At 37.6% G+C, this 26,110-nt stretch overlaps 1 protein-coding gene across 11 annotated transcripts in view; it reads right to left on the bottom strand.

Moving 5' to 3' along the window:
* Positions 1-26,110, bottom strand: part of NTNG1 (netrin G1) — a 354,788-nt gene that overhangs the window by 158,268 nt on the left and 170,410 nt on the right. For all 11 annotated transcript variants that reach the window (XM_030937004.1, XM_030937002.1, XM_030937010.1 and 8 more), the window contains exon 3: positions 9,245-9,885. In XM_030937004.1, coding sequence (XP_030792864.1) covers positions 9,245-9,885 — 641 coding nt within the window. The remainder of the gene's footprint in view (positions 1-9,244; positions 9,886-26,110) is intronic.

Raw genomic sequence — 26,110 nt, 5'->3', positions numbered from 1 at the left:
GCTGTAATTAGAATTTGAGGCGCTTACATACGGGAGGAATAAAAATCCTTTAGCATCTCCATTTATCTACAAAATACACCAGATTGTACCACTTGGCATTTCATTTTTCACATCTTTGCTGACTCTTCCATCACAATTCCACTAGCTTAAAAACAAAACAAAACAAAAATTCCTATTTATTCCAATACAGTACTTAATTTCCTATAATTCTTAAAGATGCATAGTACTCCAAGGTTCAAAACATTAGAGTGACAGTTAAAAAAAAAAAGAGATACTCTTCACTGAGGTTAGTCTTTCTCTAAGATAGTCTCACTTTTTCACCCAAAGTAGCAGTAATATAGGGAGAATGGTAACTAAAGTTGGAACTTGCTTGAAAAATCAATCTGTTCTTAGCACCTGCAAATAGTTTAAACACACACACACAAACACACACATGCACACACACACACGCACACACACACACGATGGTTTCATGTATTTCCTTCAATTTTACAAAGAGTCCAACAATGTTGGAGCTTGAAGACACCTTATTACCCTTACATGAGTTCTGTGAATACTAGTTGTTTAGGGGTACTAATATGTTTTTTGACTAAGTAAGTTCTAGAGGCTCTGTCTTCAATAAAATAGAAATGTTTCTTTACTGTAGGACACCTCAGGGTCTTTAATATATGCATATACATTGTGATTCTCATAGAAGGAAGTATTGGGATCGAAAACATCCCAAATGTTTTTGACCATCTTGGACTTTATTTGAAGAGTACATTCTGAGAAATAGTAAGCTAGTATAAAAATCTCATTTTGTATATGAGAAGACTCTGATTAGGGTAACTATGACCTGTTCTGAGCTCACAAAGAATTATTAGCACAACTAGAGTGAGAATCTATTTCTCTTGTCTCTTAGCCAATATTTCCTTCTAAAATAAGACAGACAATGATTTTAAAATCCTAATGACTTGTCCTCTATCCTCTAAATATAGTTATAGCACAATATCAGTTGTCTTAGGTACCAGTCACAATGCAAGAAAGAGCCAATGTAGTAACTACCCTACTTTTATAATATTCTGGACCAGTAGGGTTTGTGAGGCTCCTGTTTCACATATTTAAAGCCTTTCCATCCATTTTTTTTCAATGTTTTTTAAGGGGAGTTCAGATATAAATTTATATGCCAACATAAGTAATTTTTAAATTTTCCTTTCCCCTTTGCTATTTGTTAACCTTGTTTAAATGTAGTTTTCCTACCTATAAAAGGGAGGTAGAAATAGTAACCATGAGGTTTTATGAAGTGCAGTCATTTCTGGTTAAACTAATATATTTAGTTCTAAAAGTGGCTTATTGAATTGAAAATATAGACCCATATTTCAACAGAATCAATATATCAATCCAAACAATCAAATTACTGTGATAAAATTCATGACATTAACACATTTGTTCTTGTATTTATTTGGAGAATGAATGGAAATAGTCTCTTTACTGAACCATTGATCACATAGGTCCCAAAACACTCTTATACTAAGTATCACACAATGGCCAATATCTCCTAACATGTTATGAAAAAACTCTGATCCTAGGGACAGAAAGACAGCAAGACATTCTGAAGATGCATACCACAGATTTAGGATAAAAAACAGGGCTGCAGAAGTTGGTGTATTCCTGCCTTCCATTGTTTAGGCATGCAGATGTAGCTGGAATGTAGCTTCCCTTACAAATGCTAAGTTAAATGAGAGAAGAAATTATTTTGTTTATCCATTTTGTGGTATTTTGCTTAAATATCTTATGTTTCTTAAAAAAGAGACATCTTTCCTGTAATGACCCACTAGCTTAAAAAAATCGATGGCACTAGGGAATTAAGGATAAAGAGACAAGCTCCTAAACCAGATTGTTTTTCTGCATGCTAATGAATTTCATAATTTAAATGGAGGAATTATTAGATACATTCTCTCCTTGTAATAGTACAAACCTCAGAGGAAAATGAGCTGCTTATGCATATATTCTCTTTATAATTCAAGATCTTCTAATGGATTTTAAAAATATACCCCAAATCAGAATGGCCCTCAGTTGTCCACTTACTATGGGTGCATACCATAAAGTCTTTATTCTAAGTGTTTCCACTGGAGTTAAGTAGCAATGTTTTATGTTGCTTTTTAATTTTTAATTATGATTATTATGCTTTTCATTTGAATACTCTTATTTACTGGACTTCATTCTGCCTTTTAAAAGGAGAGTAAATTAAATTTTAGTGGAATGGTTTAATATCCATTTAGCTTGAAAAAAAAGACCTGGTGGACAGAATCATTGATTACATATTTATGAAATGTTTTTATATGAAAGAGGCAGCACACTTATTCACAACAGTTTCAGAACAGAGAATGTGGACTTACATGCGGAAGTTAAAAGGAAAAACATATTGCCCTCACTTCAAGTATGAACTTGCTTAAAATAAGCGAAAGTAGTTGGCCATTTCCAAGTTCATCCATTAAGATATATTACTTGTTTTAGTGTTTGATGATGCCCATTAGTTGAAAGCAGGTGTACATACTAAAAGTTTATGAAGAAATATGGGAGAAAAATTAACATTGAGAAAATTCAACTTATTTTTGTCTCCCCACGGAAAAATAAGAAGTTATCACCACAATTTGATTCTAGTAGTAAAACACGTAGACTAACACAATGTGACAAATGAGCCCAATCACACATTTGAAAGTTGATAAAAATGAAGTAAGAAGTTAGAGTTCAGATAAACACAGAGCAGCCTGGTGTAATAAAACACTGAGCCAAAAGCCAGGGAGTGTAACTCCCAGAACATTCTAAGACGGGCAGAGTCATAAGATGTATTGATTCACTGTTGCTATTTAAAGATGGCTTCTTTGGGAATTTTGGGGGTCTTCTACATATACTGAGCTGACCTCAGGCTGGTGTGACTGTAAGAGCATAATGTTTGGAAAAAGCCTAAGGTTTGTCGTGAAAAACCTGATTTTACCACTTTATTATGTGTGATGTTAAAGAAAAAGTCATGGCACTTCTCTGGTCCTGAGTTTTCGCCTATATAAAGTGGGGTTAACCAACACCTGCCTCACAAGTGTCCTGTAAGCACTAAAGGAAATAAGGTACCTGACAAGAATTTTGTAAATTGAATGCTATATAAATTTAAAGGATTATTACTTAAATATGAGTGGGGACTATTAGAATGACATTAACTCAATTCCTTCTCTTTGAATTTTCTCAGATTATTTCTCGATTTCCTTCAGAAATTACCTTTTACATAGTAATATTCCACAGGATTCTGTAAATGTTCTATAATGGTCATTTATACCCATGAACAAAAAAAAATCCTCATTATCATCGATTCTCAAAACGTCCAACATCATACATAAGGTAATAATTCTCAAACCTATATTTGAGCTCAAATCTCTCTCTACAACATTGGACAAGTATTTTCAAATCCCTAACTAGAATTTCTACTACTTGAAATGGCACAATAAATTAACTAACTAAATCATGAATTAACTAAAAGCCTATTTCAGTATTTATTCCCTATTTTAGTTTTGACCCCACCATCCAATTCACTAAGAAGTCTTCCCCAAAATATGACTGGTCAACAAGTTCTACTGACTTTGTAAGCAAATCTGAGACCACTGCCATATGATGGCTCCTGTGGAATGTACAAAGCTTTTCTGGATTCTCCACTTGAGCAATAGGGCTTGGAGCTATAGTTGCTCCACAATCAAGCAATGTTATAGCTCTCCAGTCTGCACCATTATACCAGAATAGCCTTTACTACAATTGCCTTAAAAATATTCCTCACCTGCAGTCAATTAATATGGAGACGCCATATGATTTTGGGTTTCTTATGACATAGGAGACCCAGAGAGAAAGACGTAGGAATCCTTCAGCTTCCTGGACATGCTGAAGATCCATAAAGAGAAGATGGTAGGGCATCTTTAGGATTCTTAACTCCATCATTTCCTTACTGCTTGGAGTTCCTTAACATGCTGTGCTGTTTTTAGGTATAATTTGTCTGCCTAGGATACCCATTCTCTCCTGGCTGCTTGGCACAATAAAACCCATATTTCAAGACGTCATACATGTCACATCTTTATTAAAGGTTTTACTAGTCTTTCCAGATTACATTAGTAGCTTCTTCTCTGTTACCACAGCACTTTGAATATTCACACAGTAAAAGCACTTAACCCACATTATCATCATTTTTTTGTTGTGGCTGTTTATAAAGTCTGTGTCCCTTCTGGATATCAGCTCCTTAAGAGCAGAGACTATGCTTGGTGCATCTTCATCTGTCTACCATCAAAGCCAGCATCTGTTCCAGAGTGGAGGATAAGTATTTATTGATGACAGAAAGCAAGAACGTGTTATAAAAAGCAGAATCTGTTAAGTGGCAGTAAAGCCCAAACTCAATAATTGAGACTAATTGGAAAAGAATAAAGGCCAGGCTCAATGCTTAAAAAGTGTTTTTGTGGAATGCCTCTTACATAAGAGGTAAAAAGTAAATATTTCAGATTTACTTCAGTTGTGGTTAGGAAAAAGATTTAGGGAACCTCCAAATTACTGATAAGCCTTCTCTAATTAGCAAGTCACTTCTGTGGTTACACAGTTTTTTCCAGAAATTTAAAAAGTGCTCTACTGCTTTTATACTTTTGAATTTCCCCAAGTGTTCTTGCTTATCTGACATCACATCTTTTTGCACTAACCACGTGGAAGCTGTGCTTCAAGAACATGATGTCAGCTTCACCTTGTTCTAATTACAGCAAATACAAAGGTAGTGACATTCAAAGAATAAGGGTTTACACGTAGAAGCTGGACTCCTGAGAGCGATGTTGGGGGCCTGCCTCACTCCTGGCACCTAGTCATAGTTGCTCTGGCCCTGGCCCTTTGCAGGTCCTGAGATTAGGCAGGGAGAGTGTGATTCTGAGCAGGTGCAGCCATGAAGTGAAGATCGCACCAAAAAGTTTGTCGAAGTGAAACTTCTGTGCTAATATTCCAAGACTTCTTTCTTGGAGGTAAACAATGGAAGTAGAAAAAGGAAAAAATACTGTTCACTATTATGACAGTCAACTGCCTATAATGGAGCCTGAGTAGGCACTGCAAGGGGTAAGAAATGTGTAACGACCATTGAGAAAAAATGACCGATAATTACCTTTAGGAATATTTTGTTAAAGGGTAAATACTGAAGATGTTGATGGGAGTTTTCCAGGCCACTTTCTTCAAGTTCTTACTGTTAAAATAGAATTTCCACTGTCTTATGGCTAAAATCAGTAACTTGATATGTGGCTGATAGCATATCTTAAAAATAAATGAGTAGATTACTAAAGATTCATTTGTCTTTCAGATTTATAAATTATTACATTAAATCACATTATTTCCTTGAAACTGTTTACCTCAAAAAAACAATAAATAATGTTGAGTTTATATTCCATAAAATCTATGCAGCTGACAAATACATTGTTCATTTTTTCAATTATTTTAATTATGGAAGAAAGCTTAGAAGGAAACAAAATACTTAAAAATCAAAGCTTCCAATGGTGTAACTAAGAAAATATTTTGGACATTATCTATATTTAACAGCTTTTGAGTTTAACCCCGTCTGTATAAAAAGATGTTCAGAACAAACATCTACTTCTAATTTCTCCTCTCACCCCTCATCTGAGTAGATTTTATTTATGCATTAGATGACCTTTTTGGCCATTAGAATCATCTTGCTTCAGCAGTTAATTAACATAAGTACCATAATTTAATACAGTTAATGCTACTTGATGCCCTTTAATGTACCTTCCATTAGTGATATTATTGTAGTATTACCCTGTAAATTAAAATGAGATCAAGACTAAGAGAGCCGCTCTTTAATTAAGGTACTGGCACACTGTACCCGTCTATTATTCACTGGAGAAAATCACCCTGATTTACTGAAGCGGGACATCCATAAGTCAGAATTAGTCCGTGTAGATTATTAGGTTTATTGAACAGTGTAAGTACTACGGAGCTGCTGAAATTGCCAACAGCCATGTTTCCTCTTTTTCCTTCATTATCTTAATAAATACACAATGAGGGGAGTGAATGGAAGCAAAATAAGTATGTGGCAAAAGATAAATAAATTTTTTGTGATGAGATTATACTTTTTTCTTACTAGTAAAATAGGTATCAGATGTGTCACATTCCGAAAAGAACATAAATGCCACATTAGTCTAATGTGAATGAAAACACTTTTTTTCCATCAAACAACACTAGCCAGTATAAAACAAACACATGGGCACAGAAATGGAGAATTGAATCTCACAAGTTCAGTCATCTCAAGCAAAGATCAACTATTTTTGTCTCACAGTTCAAGATTTCAAGGTAAAAAAATTCTGAATTCTGTCCCCTATACTATGGATGTTTACATCTGGTTTCCATTCTACTTTCCCAAAATAACTTATGTCAATTTCCACATTGTGGTGGGGGTGGGGATAGAAGTAACAAGTGGAAAAATATCATTATCAAGATCAGATATAGACCTGTAAAGTCATGTTAAATGTTGCAATCATTTCATGGGATGGTGGGGGCTGGGGCAAGGAATAAGAACTTCAGTTGTATTTTTGAAAAGTGTACATTTATGAGAGCCTTGAAAGGGAAACTTTAGAACTTTCTTTTAGAGATCATCAATTAATATTTAATCCTTCTATAGATGATTTGTTATATAAGAGAAAGACAATCTAGATCATTAATCTTACTGAAACTTTCAAGGGTAAAATAATTAGATCAGCTTCTGTGCTGAAAGTCCCCTGAACCAGACTATAGCTCAACATTTCCCTTCACTGGCTCCATCATCAGCAGATCTTCTTTACATAACTTAAAAGCTGGAGATACGCCCGAGCCATCAGACCTTGCTTCTTTAGTCCCTCCCCTAAGACAAAAATACTCCAGCCATCTGGTGCCTAGTGCAGTACATGCCAGCATCAGTTCTGCCCTGAGGATTTGGACAAAGTCTGGAGGTGACAGAAGAAGACCTTATGGAAGGGGCTCACCCCTACTGGACCTTTCTCGTTTGCCCAGCTGCTTCTCTTCAGCTTACAGGTGACTGGTGAACAAGAAAAGACAGAGGAGCTGAGTCCAGGGAAGGAGGGAGGAGTCCTCCAAACTCCTCAGAACCACTGAAATACAGTTGGAGGACATGACTAGTCTGGGAGATGGAAGAAATGTGATAGATCTGAAGGGATCTACATTTTCAACATACCACCTTTGGAAGATGGCATGCTTGACAGCAGTGGAGAATGCATAAAAATGCCTTTAGCTTTCAAGTTTATTTTACACTTTCTTTTAAATTATTCGCGGAAACAAAATGAATACTAATAACAAAAATAAGCATCAGCAATAGGTTTTTCCCAACCAAAATACTTCAGAAGATTGCCTTTTTTACAAGTGGCAAATAAAGGTATTTGGAGAAGTGGAGGAATAAGAATTTGGGCTCAGATGAAGTATTTCTTAAACTGCAAGGAAACTGACCTAGATGAATCCACCGAGCAATGTAGATTACATTAGGATTAAAATCCAAATCTTAGTTTGTTAATTTTTTACCATTATTCATGTAGATGAATTGAATATTTGTTACTTCATTGTGGCAAGCTATAGTTAATAATATCAATATCAACTATTTTCATATATCATACGTCCCCAAGAATAAGATCCTGGAAACTAATAGTCTTTTGCTAAAATGTTCATAAGTATAATTGCTGTGTATTATTATAAATAGCAAACTCATGTTTAAGACAACAGCTCCATATTGCCCTGTCATGTACCCTGCTAGTAATACATGAACTATCCTCTACAGCTTAGAACTCACAAGTTCAATATTGTTCTGCTTTAAAGACATATTCGTTATACACCACGAAGACCTTGGTCAAAAGTTTTAGGAAAAGCTTCGCAGAGAAAGGCTCTTGATTCTTCCATGAGGAACATGAAGCTAGAAAAAGCTGAGAGTAGATGGCCACCAGTTTCTGCTACTTTTCCACAGCTAAGACTCTGAAACTTTTGACCCCACACTACGGTCAAGCCCACCACTCCATTCTGTGCTCCCACTATGGTCTTTACCTTAACAGCAGTGACCTTTCTCCCAGCACACATAGGTAAAGCAAATCTCTGACAGACCAGAAAGTCTCAACACTTCTCCAGTTTCTGAGAACTGGGCTGCCTAAAGGATGCTGGCAGTCAATAAAGTGAATCAATCCTGCCTTATCTGTTTGAATTTTATCATTAAATATTTAAACCTACATGATATATACTACTTATATTCTTATCCTCATATATTTCCATTTAAAGATATCTTGGCCTTTTTACTGGGGTGTTATTTCTTTGCTTGCCTTTCCCTTTGCTTCCATTTGCTAGATACTCTGCGTTTACCTTTAGTTTCCCACTCATTATCTCATGCCTCCACTCCCATCAGGTGGTCGTTTTGATAACATACCACACTTAAAAAGCTGGTTGAAAATCTCTATGTGGTGGTTCTGGTTCTCATTATGGAAGTTTTTCATTTAAACATCTTCAAAATTCTCAGAAATTTGCTCAATTCTGTCTGTAGTATATTATCAGAACCAAAGCTATCCCTGGCTGTGTTTAATTAATGTGTTTAAACTCTGTCCATTTGTTATTGATCTACAAGATGAAGGGAGCCCAACTCAGGTCTATATTTTAAATGCTAGTATATCTTTTTGACAAAATAATATCCAGAAACATGAAAAGTAGAGCTTGTCCCAATTTAACAAATATTTCCTATAGGCTATTGATTCTGATTTAATAAATTTAAAGAAATATAACTCGAATTTCCAGATTTTTTGTGCAATATTACACAAAACATAAATCGACTGTTGTACCATGTTGAATCCCCGCTTTGCGTCTATAAACAATGGTATGTTGTGTTTCTAGTTTTTCAGTTCCTTATAGGGCAAATGGTTTTGCTTCCCCTGGCTTCATTGCCTTAAAGACTTAAAGGACCTCCCGACTCAGGGAGTTACTTTTTAAAATTCACTTTTATTTAAAGTCTGAAGAATCATGCCAGGTTCAGTAACAGCAAGTTTGGGATTACGAATTACTGCTGAGGATGAGGGGTCTTAGAATACCTTCGGAACCTACTTCTACACTAGAGTTCCCGAAGAAAATGTTGCAGTAGAAATCGACAAATGTGACTTTACAGCTGTGAGACACTCTGGCATTTTCTTTGGACACACCCGTTCCCATTGAAGGCAGACAGATTTTCTCTTACCTTCCTCGCACCTTTATGTCTGAGATCGCGTAAAAGTAGCGTGCCAAGTGTAGCTCATCTACAAATATTTCCCCAACGGCTGGTCTTAACAGCCTTATCCTCAGGTCTGTGACTGTAAAGAAATCTCTGAGTTTCTTGGTTGTATCCAGCTGTCCGTAGAGGGAAGCCATATTGCGTAGGCGAGGTCCAGCAAAAAACGCGAACCTGTCTTTGATTTCAAAGTGGATTATTTTGCTATTTGTTGTATACCCTGTTGAGTACTCTTCTGTGCAAATGATTTCTAAGACCGTATGCTGTGATAAATCCTTCACGGATTTAGGATCCATGTGAAAAGCATCTAAGCAGTCTGTGGCATAATACTGATAGGGCTGCCATGTTCGTCCATAATCGAGAGACTTCTCCAGGATCATTTGGTCTGGACGCCCCGATTCAAAGGTAATAACTATGTTGTCTGTTAGCTCAATGGTTTTGCTCCAAGACAGAGTGATGTTAACCTGGAGAGGCTTGGGATACTCCTTCCAAGTGGCAGACTGCCAAAATGTGGAGGGATGTCTTCCTTCAAAATCAAACATCAGCTCAGGGGGGTGTGCCAGCTCAGGGGTACTCGCATCACACTCATTATTGCACATGTAGGGATTACCCTATGGAAGAAGAACAAAAGAGGGTGCATCAAAACACTGGTTTGCCACAAGTCTTGCCATATTGCTGCTGCTCAGTAAGAGGCTAGAAAAGGGAAAAAAAATCTGTTTTCAGTCATCATTTTTATTTGCCCTAACTGGATTCTCCTCTTTAATAGCTTAAAAAAAAAAAAAAAAAAAAAAAAAAGCAATATGGTAATTTTCTTGTCTTGTTTCCTTCCATGTGCTTTAAGAAATGAAAACAGTTTATTTATCCCATATGTGTTAGATCCATAATGTGGTCACAGAAGCACAAAGACACTGAGCAACTGTCTAACAGCTCAATACCTCTGCTTCCTCTAAGAAAGATGCTATAGAAAAGCAAGGGAAATTTCTCCTTGCCTGAAGGACATTCCTTAAAAGTATGCTTCTTTAAAAAGTCATTTTTCAAGCAAAGCTTTAGAATGGGCCATGAACCATAGATACCTGTGTTCTGTGGTGGAGACAGTACCCCCATACAACATTCAGCCTTTTTTTTTCTTTGGCTTTCCCTGAAATCCATCATACTCAACTAGGTCCTTGCTTCATAATGTCTGGTTTTACAACATTTACTTTGTTCACCACAAATTATTAAAATGTGGTACCCTAAAGGCTCTGGGGCTTGGTCCAAATATCTGCCAGTCTATTAGGTAAAGATAAAAGGATTGTTCAGGAAAGTCTTGGGACTGGGAGTGTGCTCCAAGTTATCAGGACAAAAAACCCTAGTACTCAATTAGGAGGCTGTTGCAAATCAAACCACAGCCATTTGATGTGTTTGTTACTCAGTGCCAGCCCATAGGCAGTTCTTCATGGATGTTAATTATTATTATTCTACCTTTAACAAATGCTACTTCCTTCACAGCCATTCAAACAAGAAGCTAGAAATAAATCTCCTAGTTATATTACAAGTTACAACACTGCTTATGCTACACTAAATGGCTACTCTCAGCTTTCATCAGTAGATTCCATGGCAAATGACAAGTTACCAGGTTTTTGTTGATTTTGTTTTTAAGAAAACAAGTAATAGCATTAGGACTCGACTATTCAGGTGTTTCTTATTCTGTACTCAGTTATTATGAGCATGGCTGGGTGACATGAATTGATCCTCTGACATTGTCCTTGGGCTTCCTTTTGTAATTACAATTAGGTTCCTTCCTTCCTTCCTTCCTTCCTTCCTTCCTTCCTTCCTTCCTTCCTTCCTTCCTTCCTTCCTTCCTTCCTTCCTTCCTTCCTTCCTTCCTTCCTTCTTTCTTTCTTTCTTTCTTTCTTTCTTTCTTTCTTTCTTTCTTTCTTTTCATGAACTGTGAGCTTTTCATCATACCTGTAGGATATAGGACCGAGGTCTCAGATAATGAATTTACACTTTAGATACTGACACTCAGTTACTGGCTGACTCTTATGAAATATAAGATGAACATGAGAGAATTGCTTTGGTCTCCCTAGAGGCAACTTTCTCCTACCTAGTCAGCTAATACTCTCATCTCACTCTCTCTTTCCCATTAATGTAACTGAATCCTAAAGTTGGCAACAGGTTTTGGAGATTCAAGCATAATTGTGATAGGGCAGGAGAAAGGAGAGAAGGTACATTATTTGAGGAACAGAACTGTTTTAAAAATACACTCAAGGAATCAGTGATAATGAAAATGTTTCTGTACTTCTCTCTCGAATTTCAATTCCCTAGTCCTGATCCCAGTGTCTGTGGCACTATTTATAGTATCCCCTTCAAAATGAGCCAAGGGGAGGGGGGAAATAAGTTTCTGTTCCAGGTGGAATAAATCACCAAATTTATTATTATTTAAATTCTCTTAAGCATGCCAGAGAGCCAAATGCAAAGCTCTACAAACTGGCAAAGGCTTTTTATGGAGGGCTATAAATATTGTGGAATCTGTCAGGATTTATAAATTCTAAATATATGTAAATGCACATTTTACAGGAAGAGGTCAGATTTACACAAATCACACCTTCATTCGAAATTTACTGAAAAAATGTGGTCACTTCAAAATCTGTCAGCATGCAGCCATCTGCACTATCATTAACTTGGATGCTACCATCTTCCTCCTGACAAAAGCGTCTTCATCTGAGGTCAGGGGTATGGAAACAAGGAGAAGGGCACTGTGGGATCCCCCAAAGTGAGTTATCAGATGTTTCTAGTAAGTTGTGTTGAAAGATAACATTTGTTTACCTTCAGCATTGGTGTGCAGAGCTTCTTAGATAGGGATAGGGCACAGGGACCACAGGAGATAACACATTAGGCTGCTTCTGGAAATTGGTCAATACTAACAAACCTATTTTATAAAATATGATTGAAGAAATCTATGTAAAAGGCTCTCATGCCTATACTCAATAAAAAGTATTTGTAATAACCACCATTTAGTTAGCACTTGTGTGCTGGACACTACGTACATTTTCATGGGTAATCCTTTTCATTCCTACCTTATAGAAGAGGAAATTGAGGCATAGAGGTGTTAAGTAATTTGTCCAAGGTCACATAATAAAGTCAGTAAGAGGCAGAGACGAGACTGGTGCCTCTTACCCCCTCCCTGGCTTGCTGAATTCCCAAGTCACTGGAGTTCCCTCTGTTGTAGCCCTGTTGTAGAAACAGGATTGGCTGGTAGAAAGGAAATGTCTAAGACCAAGTGATTCAGGAAACACAGCCTAATCTTCTTGTCTTGGAGAGTCCTAATGAATGTTATCATAATCTGAGATATCTTGAAATTAAGAACCTTGTTTAACTTCACATGACACCTAGTTTCCTAGATTTATATGACCACGGAGTCTCTTTCTAGTTTAGTAACTCCTGTTCATATTCTAGAGAAGTCGTATCCTGGAGGGCCTCCTTAGAGATTCTCTGCTTTGTATCACTCGATATTGTAAATATGTGGAGGCCAAACAGCACTACACAACCCAGTTTTCGTCCTTTAATAAAGGCATAGCTACAGAAAACACCAGGTCTGTTCTCAGTGGGCAATCCTTCCATTGAGGCTAAGTGGATCAGCCAGCTCAGGGCAAATGCCTACATTCGTGTCAAGTTCCTCATTGCTTTGCACAGATCTGGTGCCTTAGGCACCTAAAAAGATGAGAGTAAAGATTCATACATGCAACAGTTTGTTATTGATTTCCATATTTAAGGCCCTCAGCTTGGCTCTCAAGATACAGCAGTAAACAAATCCAAGTCCTTGCTTCCTGTGGCAATTCCATCCAAGTTGGGGGAGATGCACTAAACAAACAAACATAATGTGTTATAATGTTACACAGTGATAAGTTATATGGAGAAAATAAAGCCAATTAAAGGAAGCAATGGTGATTGTAATTTTATTTTGGGAAGTCAGAGAAGGTCTCCCTGATAACATGAAATTTGAGTTGATTGAGAACAATTCCCAATTTACACTGGAGATGATCAGAGGGGGTGGACCAGAATGACAGTTTGGTCCTTCATTTGACTCTACTCTTAGTGATATTTTTAGCAGCATAACAATTTATTGAAATCGATGGGTAAACAAATCATTTCAAATGAGAATCTACACCAAATGACTGTAGATACCAAAGGGGGGAAAAATCAATTGGATTGTTCTCCCTATTTCATAGCACTCATGCTCTTTTAGGAGATTAGTGATTTGATGGCTACTAACATAACTTACTGAGATATGATGACACTGAGAGAAAATTAAAAGAGGAAGCAGGAGAAAGAAAAAACGATTTCAATTTGATCCCCTGCACTTCAGGTGAGAGAAAGGAAAAAAAAAAAAGAAAGGTGAAGAAGCTGTAAATCTTATCTTTCCCCAAAGAAAAAGCTGGAGGAGAGATTACAGGCTACAATATTTAATGTAAATATTTCACAGCGCATGATCTGTAATACTGTTGTTACAGAGAATTATCAATATGAAAATAATTCCTGTTAAAGGGATTACATTAATTAAATTTTCAACTACTTCAACCCCACCCTAATCCTCTTTAATAACATCAACAATGAAATTTATATAAGGAAATGCAACTTTTCCTGACTTACAAAAACAAAGTACACTTCTTGCTGCTAATCTAACAGATTCAGGCATCAGGAAGTGTAAGTAATTATTTTGTGGCCAGCAGGCAGCCTTAAATAGATCTTAATTGAAGTCCGACAAGCAACATATCCTTAGCTGATTGTCTGTGGACAAAGCAGAAAATACTTATGACTGTGCTGATAATATTTACACCACTAACAAATGCTTAAATAATTAAACAGCTATTGCTGCTAAATATTTTTGTAACAATTAGAAGAAGATTGTGATGTTTAATTTCATTTTTAAAATGTTAATATTTTACCTCTGGGAGAATTGTAGTTATTAATTAGCAATTTGTAGTCAAAGTGGAATATTGTTATTCTTCCTTAATATGCTTTCAGAATTTAGAGAGATAAATACAATTGGAGGCATGCTTTTACTGTTTCTATTGATGGAACGTGTCTTCCTTCCTTCTGGCAAAATGACACTTTGAAGAGAATATCCTTTCACCTAAGATCTGCTAAGCCCTTCAGAGTTTTATATCTATATCTATATCTATATCTATATCTATATCTATATCTATATCTATATCTGTATCTGTATCTATATCTATATCTATATCTATATTTTTTAAATCTCATGTAAGCAGTATTAAGGTAACACTTGTGGTTGCTATCATTTTATTTTGACTCTACCTTTTCAAGCTTTACCTATGGGCAAACTATTGGGAACAACAATTGAAAATGAAGAGAATTCTTCCGGGAGATTTGCTAGTGAACTGTAAGCTACGTGCCAAGCAGACATGTACACTTAAAATGAATCAGGAAAAAAGAATGACATAGAGATGTCCTGCACCCATTTCCATCTGGCTTATCCTCGCTTGTTTTATTGGTGACAGTCAAAAAGACACAAAGGTTGGCCGGGCGCGGTGGCTCAAGCCTGTAATCCCAGCACTTTGGGAGGCCGAGACGGGCGGATCATGAGGTCAGGAGATCGAGACCATCCTGGCTAACACGGTGAAACCCCGTCTCTACTAAAAAAAATACAAAAACTAGCCGGACGAGGCGGCGGGCGCCTGTAGTCCCAGCTCCTCGGGAGGCTGAGGCAGGAGAATGGCGTAAACCCGGGAGGCAGAGCCTGCAGTGAGCTGAGATCCGGCCACTGCACTCCAGTCTGGGCGACAGAGCGAGACTCCGCCTCAAAAAAAAAAAAAAAAAAAAAAAAAAAAAAAAAAAAGACACAAAGGTAAGAAGTAGCATTCTGGAATGGCACTCCCAACCTGTTCCTGCTGTGACTCTGAAATAGACACCATTAGGGTGTTTACAATGCAAGGCCTTTAAAGGTGCAGAAATTGGTTGTAGAGCCTACTATTCGTTCCTCAGAGATTGAAACCATGAGAACCATGCTTTAACTGCAAGGCTGGGGCATTGTCTAGACAGTTTCTGGGAGGCTAGTGATCGACTCCTTTATATCAGAGGTATAATTTTTGGTGGAGGGACTCCCCATCCAGTTCCTTTTTGCCACTTCCTGGCCACTCCTCCTTGCCTCAAGTCCTTCTGCTCCCAAATTCTTGCTTGGCTATAGCATGGGAAGGCCCCTTCTTTATGACTTTTCTGAAGACACTTAGACTATACTGAGTCTGACAGCTGATGTTCACAGGTCATGCTGAGGTGCCCCCTTCAGGTCTTATAGCTTAGTTACTGGCGTTGGGGAGAAGCAGAGGCAAGTCATTACCAGAGGTAAGAACAATCTAAGATAGTGGACATCTCTTTCAGATTCAGAAGACTGAAAGATAAAGATCAGCACCACAAACATACTAACAAGCCCTGATGACCACAGTTCTAGAGACAGACTGTATATCTTCAGACAGGAAAGTCCACAAGGCCATATGTTTCCAGTTGCCCACTAGCCCTCAGGACAAAAAGGGCAGTGATCTCTACTAATGGCCATGTAGTGCAATCTCATTTTGTAAGCTTCCTTGTTAACTGGTATGCCAGGTACCAACGTGTGGTATGCATACAGCAACAGTACAGAGTAGTCCCCCCTTTGTTCTCTGGGGAGATGTTCCAAGACCCCCAATGGATGCCTGAAAGCGAGGATAGTACCAAATCCGATCGCTGTCAGTCGAAATGTTTCTGTTTCTGTTTTCCACTCACAAACGCAATGCCTCTTCCCTCTTAACTAAGCACTTACCACACACTGTGGCCATAACTTTTGCAGTTTGAGTTGTGACAGCAAAACCAGCACAAACTTCTTTTTCTTTTTTTACAATTTCACAGAGAGAAGATTTGTTCTTACTGTAGCTCTTAGCAACCTCAATATGATTTTTTTTCTTTCCTTAGTAAGTTGAGAACTTTTACCTTTTCACTTAAAGGAAACACTTTACAGCTTCTCTTTTGCATATCCAATTTGCCAGCAACACTACCTCTGTGCTTTAGGGCCATTATTAAATAAAATAAGGGTTCTTTGAAAACAAGCACTGTGATACTATGACAATGGATCTGATAACTGAGACGGCTACTGACTAGTGGGTGGGTAACATCTATAGTGTGGAGATTCTGGACAAAAAGATGTGTCATGTCCCAGGAGGGATGGGGCTAAGTGGCGTGAAATTTTATCAAGCTACTTATAGATGCACACAATTCAAAACTTGTGAATTATTTATTTCAGGAATTTTCCATTTAATATTTTCAAACTGTGGGATGACTGAAATTATGGGAATTGAAACTGTGGAGAAGGCCGGGCGCGGTGGCTCAAGCCTGTAATCCCAGCACTTTGGGAGGCCGAGACGGGCGGATCATGAGGTCAGGAGATCGAGACCATCCTGGCTAACACGGTGAAACCCCGTCTCTACTAAAAATACAAAAAACTAGCCAGGCGAGGTGGCGGGTGCCTGTAGTCCCAGCTACTCCGGAGGCTGAGGCGGGAGAATGGTGTAAACCCGGGAGGCGGAGCTTGCAGTGAGCTGAGATCCGGCCACTGCACTCCTGGGAGACAGAGCCAGACTCCGTCTCAAAAAAAAAAAAAAAAAAAACAAAAACCGTGGAGAAAGTGGGACTACTACATCCTAAATACTAGAAGACTGTCCCAACATAGATGGTCTGAAACTGTTGTGACAAAAGCACCTATGTATCTGTCAGAACATGAGCCTCAAATTTTAGTTTGGAAAATATGGCCACCCTAAGAATAGTAGAGGATAAGGAGTTTTGTTTTTGTATAACTCTGGAGTTAAAAACTAACTGCTCCGTTTTCAAATGGAACCCTTTGTTCATCACAGATTCCCCGCTGGCACAGACACCGGCTTAGGGCCTGATTGAAGTTGCAGCTTGTTTCAATCTGCTCCCTGACAATACCAACACCTTGTGGACTTCTTTACTCAGGAATAAAGATGGGAGGGCTTAACCTTTCTGCAACAACGATACTGGAAGCCCTATCACAGATTATGGGCAATAATAGACACCTGTGTAAATCACCAGAGAGGATTATGGTGGGAATTTTCAAACTGGTGAAGGCTGAGAGGTCAAGAAGACCAAGTTTTTAAGAAGGAGCCAAATAAATTCCCAAGCCACAAGCCACAAAAACAGATCCCTATATTGCAATGTCAATTATTACTTTGCATGTACTGGACAAGAAATAAATACTAACAGAATCAAGTGGGGTTGAATGTGAATGTCTGCAGAAAATCTGTGTACTAAGGTGACATTATTGTAAGTGGTAGGGAGGTTGCTTTTTAAAAAAATATTTTCTTTAAAAAATCACTAATAAGGGTTTCATAGAGTATTTCACCTTATAGATGGTCTTGAATGAGATCAGAGCACAGATTTTTAAAATGTTAATTACAAAAAAGCTAAAGTAGACTGTTAGCATTTAAGTTAATGCAACTTGAGAAAAACAAGGGGAGTTAAAATATCATGGAGGTGGGAATGTTCTGAGTCTTGATTCCATCAGGTATCATGAGAGATAGTTTGAGCATTTTGAATCCTGAAAGCTCTAATTTGAGGTTCGAAAACTTTTTTTCTTCTTTGCGTGAGTATGCAAGTCCAACACCCCTTTGAAGTCAATTCACTGAAGGCCACCAGTTTTGAGAGACTATGTTAAGACCAAAAGCATTCTCTGCTGAAGTGATAGCTTGATCTTGAGAGGCAGGCAGGACTTTCCTACGGTGGCACTTCCAACAGCGTCTGGCTTCTGGCAGGTCTATCCTGCTTTCTCAGATTCCTTATTCCTTTCAAATTCCTGTCTTCCAAATTCGTTAGCTATTTATTGGATATCTACTGTGTTGAAAACATTGTGAAGAACATAACATAATACAACAAGGTATTTGCAGTTTAGTGTGGAGATGAGATATATACAGGCAACAATCACCTGTTTCTCAGATGGGTTGCTCATGTGCCTAAAGAGATGATTAGGTGTCCTTGAGGGTAAACTGAGTCATCAACATCACAATGCCATTTCCTGGAGCATCAATTTCACCTCTTGGTACATAATTAAATGTAATTTTATATCTATAAAAATGATATTTTATGGAGTAAAATGCAAAAACAATTTGCAAGCATTTGTAGGGAAAAAAACCCACAAAGACATTTCATGTTTGGGGCAGATTTGGAGGGTGCTCAAACACACCAAAGGGAAGTATGAAGAAGGAAAGAGAAGACTGGGAGACTGGGGAATAATTTACTCTATCCCACCACCATCTTGAATTTTCTACTTCATCCAAACCAACACGGGGTGGATGAAGAAAAACTAGTCATTTTAAGTCTGAGAATTGTGAGTTTCACTATCCCGACATACAATTCCTAGCGGAAAATATTTGCTTCACTCCACCCCATGGCCATCTGGGCGGTGTCTCCATACTTAGCACTTCCAGGTAGAAGATAGCACCTGGAACACTAATTGCTTTTTTTAGAAATATATTTTATTCTTATGATAACAGCAACTGGTGTACATTGGAATGACCTAGGGCATAAGAGCAATGTTGCTTCCTAGGCCCCAGCTTCAGAAATTCTAAATTTTTGATTCTGAGCACAGGCACAGGAACTGGTATTTTTTAAGCAAGCACTCACAACCTAGGCATTACGGCAACACTTGTTTATTAACAAGTGTTAATAAACATCTTAATTTTCGTGACTTTCCTGAAAAAAGAAGTGAACTTTTGTTGATCTCCAGCTTCCAAGAAAGCTTTCCAGAACCTGAAAGAGTACTTTATCTATATTCCTATCTTTTATTTACTCACTCACTGATTCATTCATTCAATAAATAGTTATTGGATATGACAGACACTGTGCTGTCTACTGGGTATAGTGTGGTAAATTAAACAACTGAGTCCCTATCTAGACTAAGTTTGTTTACAGGTTAGTTGGAAAGGCAGCCCCTACAAAAGTAAACAATTATATAATTACATATGAACTGCAAAAGGAAATCACAGAGTTCTATGAAAGAAAAATACATTGAGACCCAAAAAGTAAGGAAGACTACACCTTGGGACTCAAGCTGAAAGGGAGATCATTCTTGGCAAAGGGAGTAACAAATGCCAAGCCCTGAGTTGAGGTAGAACTTGGGGTTTCATAGGAACTGATACAAAGTGATTGTTCCTGGAGTGTAATGAGCTAGAGGGAAGTGAAGGGGATGAGACTGGGGAAGAAGTCACAGAGGAGACCATGCATGAGCCTGAAGGTCAGATAAAGAGTATGTGAGATGGAAGAACTGAGGTGTTGTAAGGAGAGGCCTGCCACAATTTGATTTACATTTTTAATTTTCTTTTTGCCTTCTGTGTGGATAATGGATCCTGAGGGAGTAGGGAGCAGAAGCAGAGCAACCTGTAGGAGGTTTACTGCATGAGGCATGATGGTGGCTTGATACAAGGTGCAAGGAGTGGAAATGTACAGAAGAGGATGGATGGAAGGTATATTTTAAAGGACAATCAATGGAGCTTTATATACCTGCTTAATATTTATGATAGGACTAGATATGAGGTAAAGATGAAGAACAAGAAGTGATAAAAAGTAGGTTTCTGGCTTGACCAAGTAGGTGTTTGGTGGTACTTTTTACTAAGGTGGAAGGCCAGGTTTGGAGTTGTGGAGAGAGCAAGAGTTCAAGATCGAAATGTTAAATTTGATATTCATTATGAGACATAATAGAAGTAAGTATATGTGATGCTTAGGATGTGTTCAACACTCTTCTAAATGTTTTGCTCATTTAATCTTCATAACAACACCGTGAGGGAGATATTATTATTCGCTTTGTTTTACAGATAAGGCAATTAAAGTACAAATCATTTAAGTAAGTTGCTAAGAAGTTATTACTTGCTAAATTTAATAAATTTGAGCTAGTAAGTCTCAAAAGTCAGGACATGAGTCCAGTCAATGAGTTAACAATGTTCTCGACCACTATGTTATACCACCTTTCTATACATTGAGATCTTCAGGGAAATGTAGGTTTAGACCTCAGTGGAGAGGCCAGGCTGGAGATCATATGTTTATGAGACACTAGCTTATAGAGGTATTTAAAAGTGAGAATGATTAAGAATAATGGGAGAGAAAGTGTAGGGATAAAAGGGCAAAGGCCTAGGGCTCTGCCCTGTGTTAACTCATGTAGGTAGGCAATACTCACTCATTTATGAGGCCCAAAGATGTTATTCACCAATCCCTGACAAACCAGCTGTTAAGTAGGTGTGTATCTCATTTATTTTTATTTATTTATTTGTCTATTTATTGAAATGGATTCTCGCTCTTTCCCCATGCTGGAGTGCAGTGGTGCGATCTCAGCTCACTGCAACCTCCATCTCCTGGGTTCAAGCGATTCACCTGCCTCAGCCTCCCGAGTAGCTGGGATTACAGGCATGTGCAACTATGAACAGCTAATGTTTGTATTTTTAGTTGAGACAGGCTTTCACCATGTTGGCCAGGATAGTCTTGATCTCCTGAACTCATGAAGCGCCTGCCTTGGCCTCCCAAAGTTCTGGGATTACAGGAATGAGCCGCCGCGCCCGGCCTTCATTTTTTAAAGAGTAGATTTGAATGGGAGGATTCTAGGTCGCATGAGGGGTTAAAATAAGGAAAAAGGTCGACTTTAATAAATAATAATTTTTTAACATTTGGGTGTGGGAGAAAATAAACTTTTCAGTAGATCACTTATTTATGATAAGAAAGAATATCATGCCTGCTGTGGGGAAACAAAGGGTTTGCAGAAATGAAAGATAAACAAACGGTATATCAATTTTTTTGGAATAGCGAATTTAATAACACGAGAGTAGATTCCACTTAAAAGAATTATAAAAGAATCCACATTATCAGTGAAAGTCCAATTGCAGTAAAGAGGAGTAAATGGAAGGACAGTTTGAAGAAAACATCAACAGGAGGGATTAATTTAGGTAACATTCTTTTTTTTTTTTTTTTTTTTGAGACGGAGGCTCGCTCTGTCGCCCAGGCTGGAGTGCAGTGGCGCGATCTCCGCTCACTGCAAGCTCCGTCTCCCGGGTTCCCGCCATTCTCCTGCCTCAGCCTCCCGAGTAGCTGGGACTACAGGCGCCCGCCACCTCGTCCAGCTAGTTTTTCTTTTGTATTTTTTAGTAGAGACGGGGTTTCACCGTGTTAGCCAGGATGGTCTCGATCTCCTGACCTCGTGATCCGCCCGTCTCGGCCTCCCAAAGTGCTGGGATTACAGGCTTGAGCCACTGCGCCCCGCAGGATTAATTTAGGAATGCAACCTTCATTTCCATTAGTTCTCCTAATCCTGTTTCACTACCTTTTTTTTTTTTTAACCTCTCCATCATCTGCTCCTCCTCACTTTGTTTTCCTGTTTCCTTCTTATTTTAGATTCTTAAAACCAATGTGCACTAGTGGTCTTCTCATCCTTTGGCCTTTTCCCTTCTAGCTCTACCTAAAGTCCTTCATTGAGTTAATTCCCATTTACAGCTTCAACTTTCACTTATACTTCGATGACTCTAAAATTTTGTCTTCAGGTCTGATTTCCCAGGTGAACCTCAGATCCATCTATTCAAGTACTTATTAGACATCATCTAACTGCTCCACAAGAATTTCAAACTCAACATACTGAAAAGTTAACTTTTCCTCTTTCCCTTCCTCTTCTTTCCTAAATAATTCACTCCTAAAGCTATTAGGTGGGTCCAAACAAGGCAGGTGTCACTTGGAAATATTCTTGCCAAAGATGCATAATCAGAATCTAATCATGAGGAAATACCAGACAATTCCAAATTGAGGGGTATTCTATCAAATAACTGCCCTGTAGTATCTAAGCATATCATAACAATTTTGAGAAACCATTTCAGACTGATGGAGACTAAAGGGATCTGACAACTAATGCCACCCAAACTAGATCGTTTTGCTACAAAATATATTATTGGGACAACTAGTGACACTGGTCAGGGGTCTGAAGATTATATGGTAGTAAAGGATCCATATTAATTTCCTGACTTTGACTGTCAAATTGTAATTATGCAGGAGAATGCCTTTATTTATAGGAGGTATTAAAGTATTAGCAGGTTATGAGCATCAGGTTGACAACTTACAGTCAAATGGCTCAGGAAAAAAAAGTCATTTATATAGTATGCATCTTTTCTGTAAATGTGAGATTTGGCAAAAATGCTAAAATTTTTCATATAAAAACAGTGAATTTGTTATCATCTTTCTACCAAGCAGTAGTATATTACTATGCATTGCAGTGGTGTGTAAAGATTCAGGTGCATAAAAAATGCCTGGTGAGTCCGGTCCCCACCCACCAGGAATTCTGTTTGAATAGACTGGTTCCTGTTGGACCCAGGAACCTGTATTTAGAAAGTACCTTAGATCATCTGCATGCAAGTAGCCTCTGACCCACACTTCAGTTCGCACTGGTATAGTGTTTGTTAAGAAGCATGGCTCTGGGTCAGATCTTCCTAAGTTTGAATTCCAGCTCTACCACTTAGCTACTACGTAATTTTTGACAAGCTTCTTCACTTTTTGAGCCTTGATTTCTTCAAATTCAATATAATTAATGATGCTAATTTGAGATACAATTATATAATACACATTAAGTGCTTAGTATCTTCTTCAATGTAGTCAGTGTTCAATAATTAGTAGTTAGCATTAAACGTACTCCCCCACCTGTGCTGCTTGACTCAGAGTAATACCAAATTCTTCCATTTCCTAAATAGGAAAGCTTGGAGTCATCTTATATTTCTTATTTTTCATCAATCTGTTTGTCAAAGAAGTCTACAGATGAAATTTTTCACCGCAGCTTCATTCATATAGCCACTGCCTTTGTTAGTTTTTTTAAAAAATATACTTCTTCTGAATTATCATTAATAGGCTCAAAATTATCTCCCTCCATATAGTATTGCCATCTTATAACCTATTTTCGCAGAGCTGCTAAAGTGATCTTTTTACAACCCAAATCTGACTGCATCATGTTCCCTTTTAAAGCTATTAAATGGATTTCTCACTACCCTTCAAGCGTACCATTCAAATTCTTTAGCATAGCATGTATGATCCTTCAAGAATAGCCTCTGCAAATCTCTGAATGTATCTTTTATTTTTTCACTCACTTGTGGTGTTCACACCTCATGAGTCAGTCATACCAGCCTATGAGCGTGTACATATGCACCATCATGCAATTCATCATATAAAATTGCGATTTTTTTGTGTGTCTCTCCTACTATAATTCTATGAGATGAAGAACTGTCACATAATAAGTGTTCAAACAATTTTTAATGATTTAAGAAAAGTAAGAAAAGCAGAAAAGACAACAAGCCAGGAAGAAGATAGGATAAATTAGGTAGGTTTGGAAGTGTGAGATAAGATGGAAGGGATTTGCTCATAGGTTGGTCATTGGGAACTGACAATCAAGCTTAAAGAACTAACCATTTCAATGAGTTGTACATGAAATTTGTACAATGTAATAAGCAATGTACTTGTCCAAATCCAAGTACAGAGTGCCTATATGTGTGATTGATACAGTTATTGGGGTTTCAGGTGAGGTTAGAGGACAAAGACAAATGGCATGAACTGCAATTATGTCCCAGTTCTTTCTTGCTGTTCATTTTTTCTTCGTTTTTCTCCATCAGTCAAAGAAGTATTTCTCCTAGTGGCTTCAGAGCTGACCATCTCTTTCCCTAATCCTATCTTGCCTTATTTATCCAATCCACAGCATCCTTCTGCATTCTCAGGAGGAGCTGAACATGAAGAATGTATTTGTTATTGAGCAACTATGGAGAGCTAAATACAAGCTGATAGAAAAAGCACTGAATGGCACGGTTGTAAATTTACAATGGTCATGCATGGAGGTGTCTCAGTGGGGAAAAGTCTTGAAAAAATTGTCAGATATAAGGTAGAGATAGATGTAGAACAAGGAACAAATCTTATTCTGTTGGAGAAGAGGGATGTGCTCTTTGTTTATTTGCCACAGCTTCAGTGGCTAATTACAGAGATTCCGATAATTCTGAGTTCAGAGGTTGATTCATTACGAGCTAATGAAACTTACCCCTCAGAGACACTCCATTACACAAGCTGCTTCTTAGGCCTTTTATGTAGGTTTGTGTTGCCAGTCTTGGATTTATTTATTTATTTATTTATTTATTTATTTATTTATTTTTAAAGAAGGCCCTCAGAACTGAATAGGCAACAAGTTCATTAGTCTTGTCACTGTTTGGGACATGCGTAGTGTATTTCAGGGCCCACTGAACTAAAACAACTCTATCTTCTTATTCCCTCTTTTCAATTTATTTCATTTTTCTTTCCCCCCAAGATTTTCTATTTTCAGCATTTGCAATCTTGAGGTATATATTCTCTAAATCAAACTTTCAAAATTGTGCTTGTCCAAGTTCATACCTGATATACAACATGCCAATGTTTCATTAAAATACAAGTATATTTTATTCAGATCAGCAGACACATAAATCTCGTGGTGTATTACCAACAATAAATATAATCTTCACTTAGCTATAAGATTGGAATAGCTGTTGATCTATCAGATCCACCATCATGAAACAAAGTAAATTAAATGATATAATATATTCAGCATTTGTCATGTGCCAAGCACTATGTTAGATGTTGTAGGTTAGTTCAAAATAAGGTTGATTCTTGCCTATTAGCTACAATATAGTAGCAAGACAAGATTGAGAAAGTTGTATCATTTTGAAAATAAGAAAATGTATTATAGAGGGCTACTTTGATAAATAGACATAAAATAGCATTCAGTAATATTCTAATGTGCAAAAATCTATTGTTAAAGAGAGAGATGAAAGTTAGAAAGTCATTATGAAAAACGTTGAGGAGGCAGAGTCTTGGTTTTGAAAAATGTGTCATATTTGCATACGTAAAACACATTCTCATTTTGAAATGGAGAAGGAATCAATGACCATTCAACACCCGTATGGTTAGGAATTGTAAAAGGAGCTTTCTATTTGTTGTTTCATTTAATCTTCACAATTCCCTAGGAGTCAGGTATTATCCTAGTTTTACCGATGAATAAACTAAGGTCCAAAATGTCATGGAACCTAGTTAAAAGAAATGGTAGGAGTTTGTCTGTAAGGATGAAAAACAAACCTGATATTTTGGAGGCCAGGAGTAGGGCTGTGAGGTAGTAGGAGACAGGTTTAAATATAAAACAAGAAGTTGATTTTAGAGAGCATTAAAAGCTGGGTAGAAATGTTGGGTTTGATTAATTGGAAAACTGAAAGCCGTTAATGGTTTTTATAGCAGACGTCTCATACTTGGTTAACCTTCTTCATTAGTTTTCCAGAATCCTTTCTAGAGAAAACAAAAAGTTCAAGTTGAGTGCAATGTTGGAAGTCATCTTAATCAAGTGATGAAGCAGAGCCAAAAGCAAGATTTGGTAAGAATGCCAGTAGTGGGCATGGAAAGAATCCTGGACACATCTTATTCATTTTCGTATCCTTCAAAATTCCTGGCAGAGAGTAGATAGTCAATAAATGACGAGCAAACAAGTGAATGTAAAACAAACTATTTTATAATTAGTTCTTCTGTTTAGCAAAATATGAAGCTGCTCAAAAATTTAAGAAGCAATTATATGTCTTCTAATTCAATGCTGTATCTGCTGCATGAGGTACTTTTGGAATATCTAGCAAAGATGAAAAAGCATTATCTTTGACTTCTCTCTTTGTTTACAGAGATACTGCCTAATTCTAAAACATGACTTTATAAATCAAGAGACCCTATTGTGAGTCAGAAAGGGCCCAGAACTGGCCTAGAGTTGGTGACTCTATTTCCATTGAA

This window comes from Rhinopithecus roxellana, chromosome 8, assembly GCF_007565055.1.
Source record: "Rhinopithecus roxellana isolate Shanxi Qingling chromosome 8, ASM756505v1, whole genome shotgun sequence".
Taxonomy (NCBI): Eukaryota; Metazoa; Chordata; class Mammalia; order Primates; family Cercopithecidae; genus Rhinopithecus; species Rhinopithecus roxellana.
Note: the sequence above shows the minus strand (reverse complement) of the source record. Positions and strands in the feature narration are given on the sequence as shown.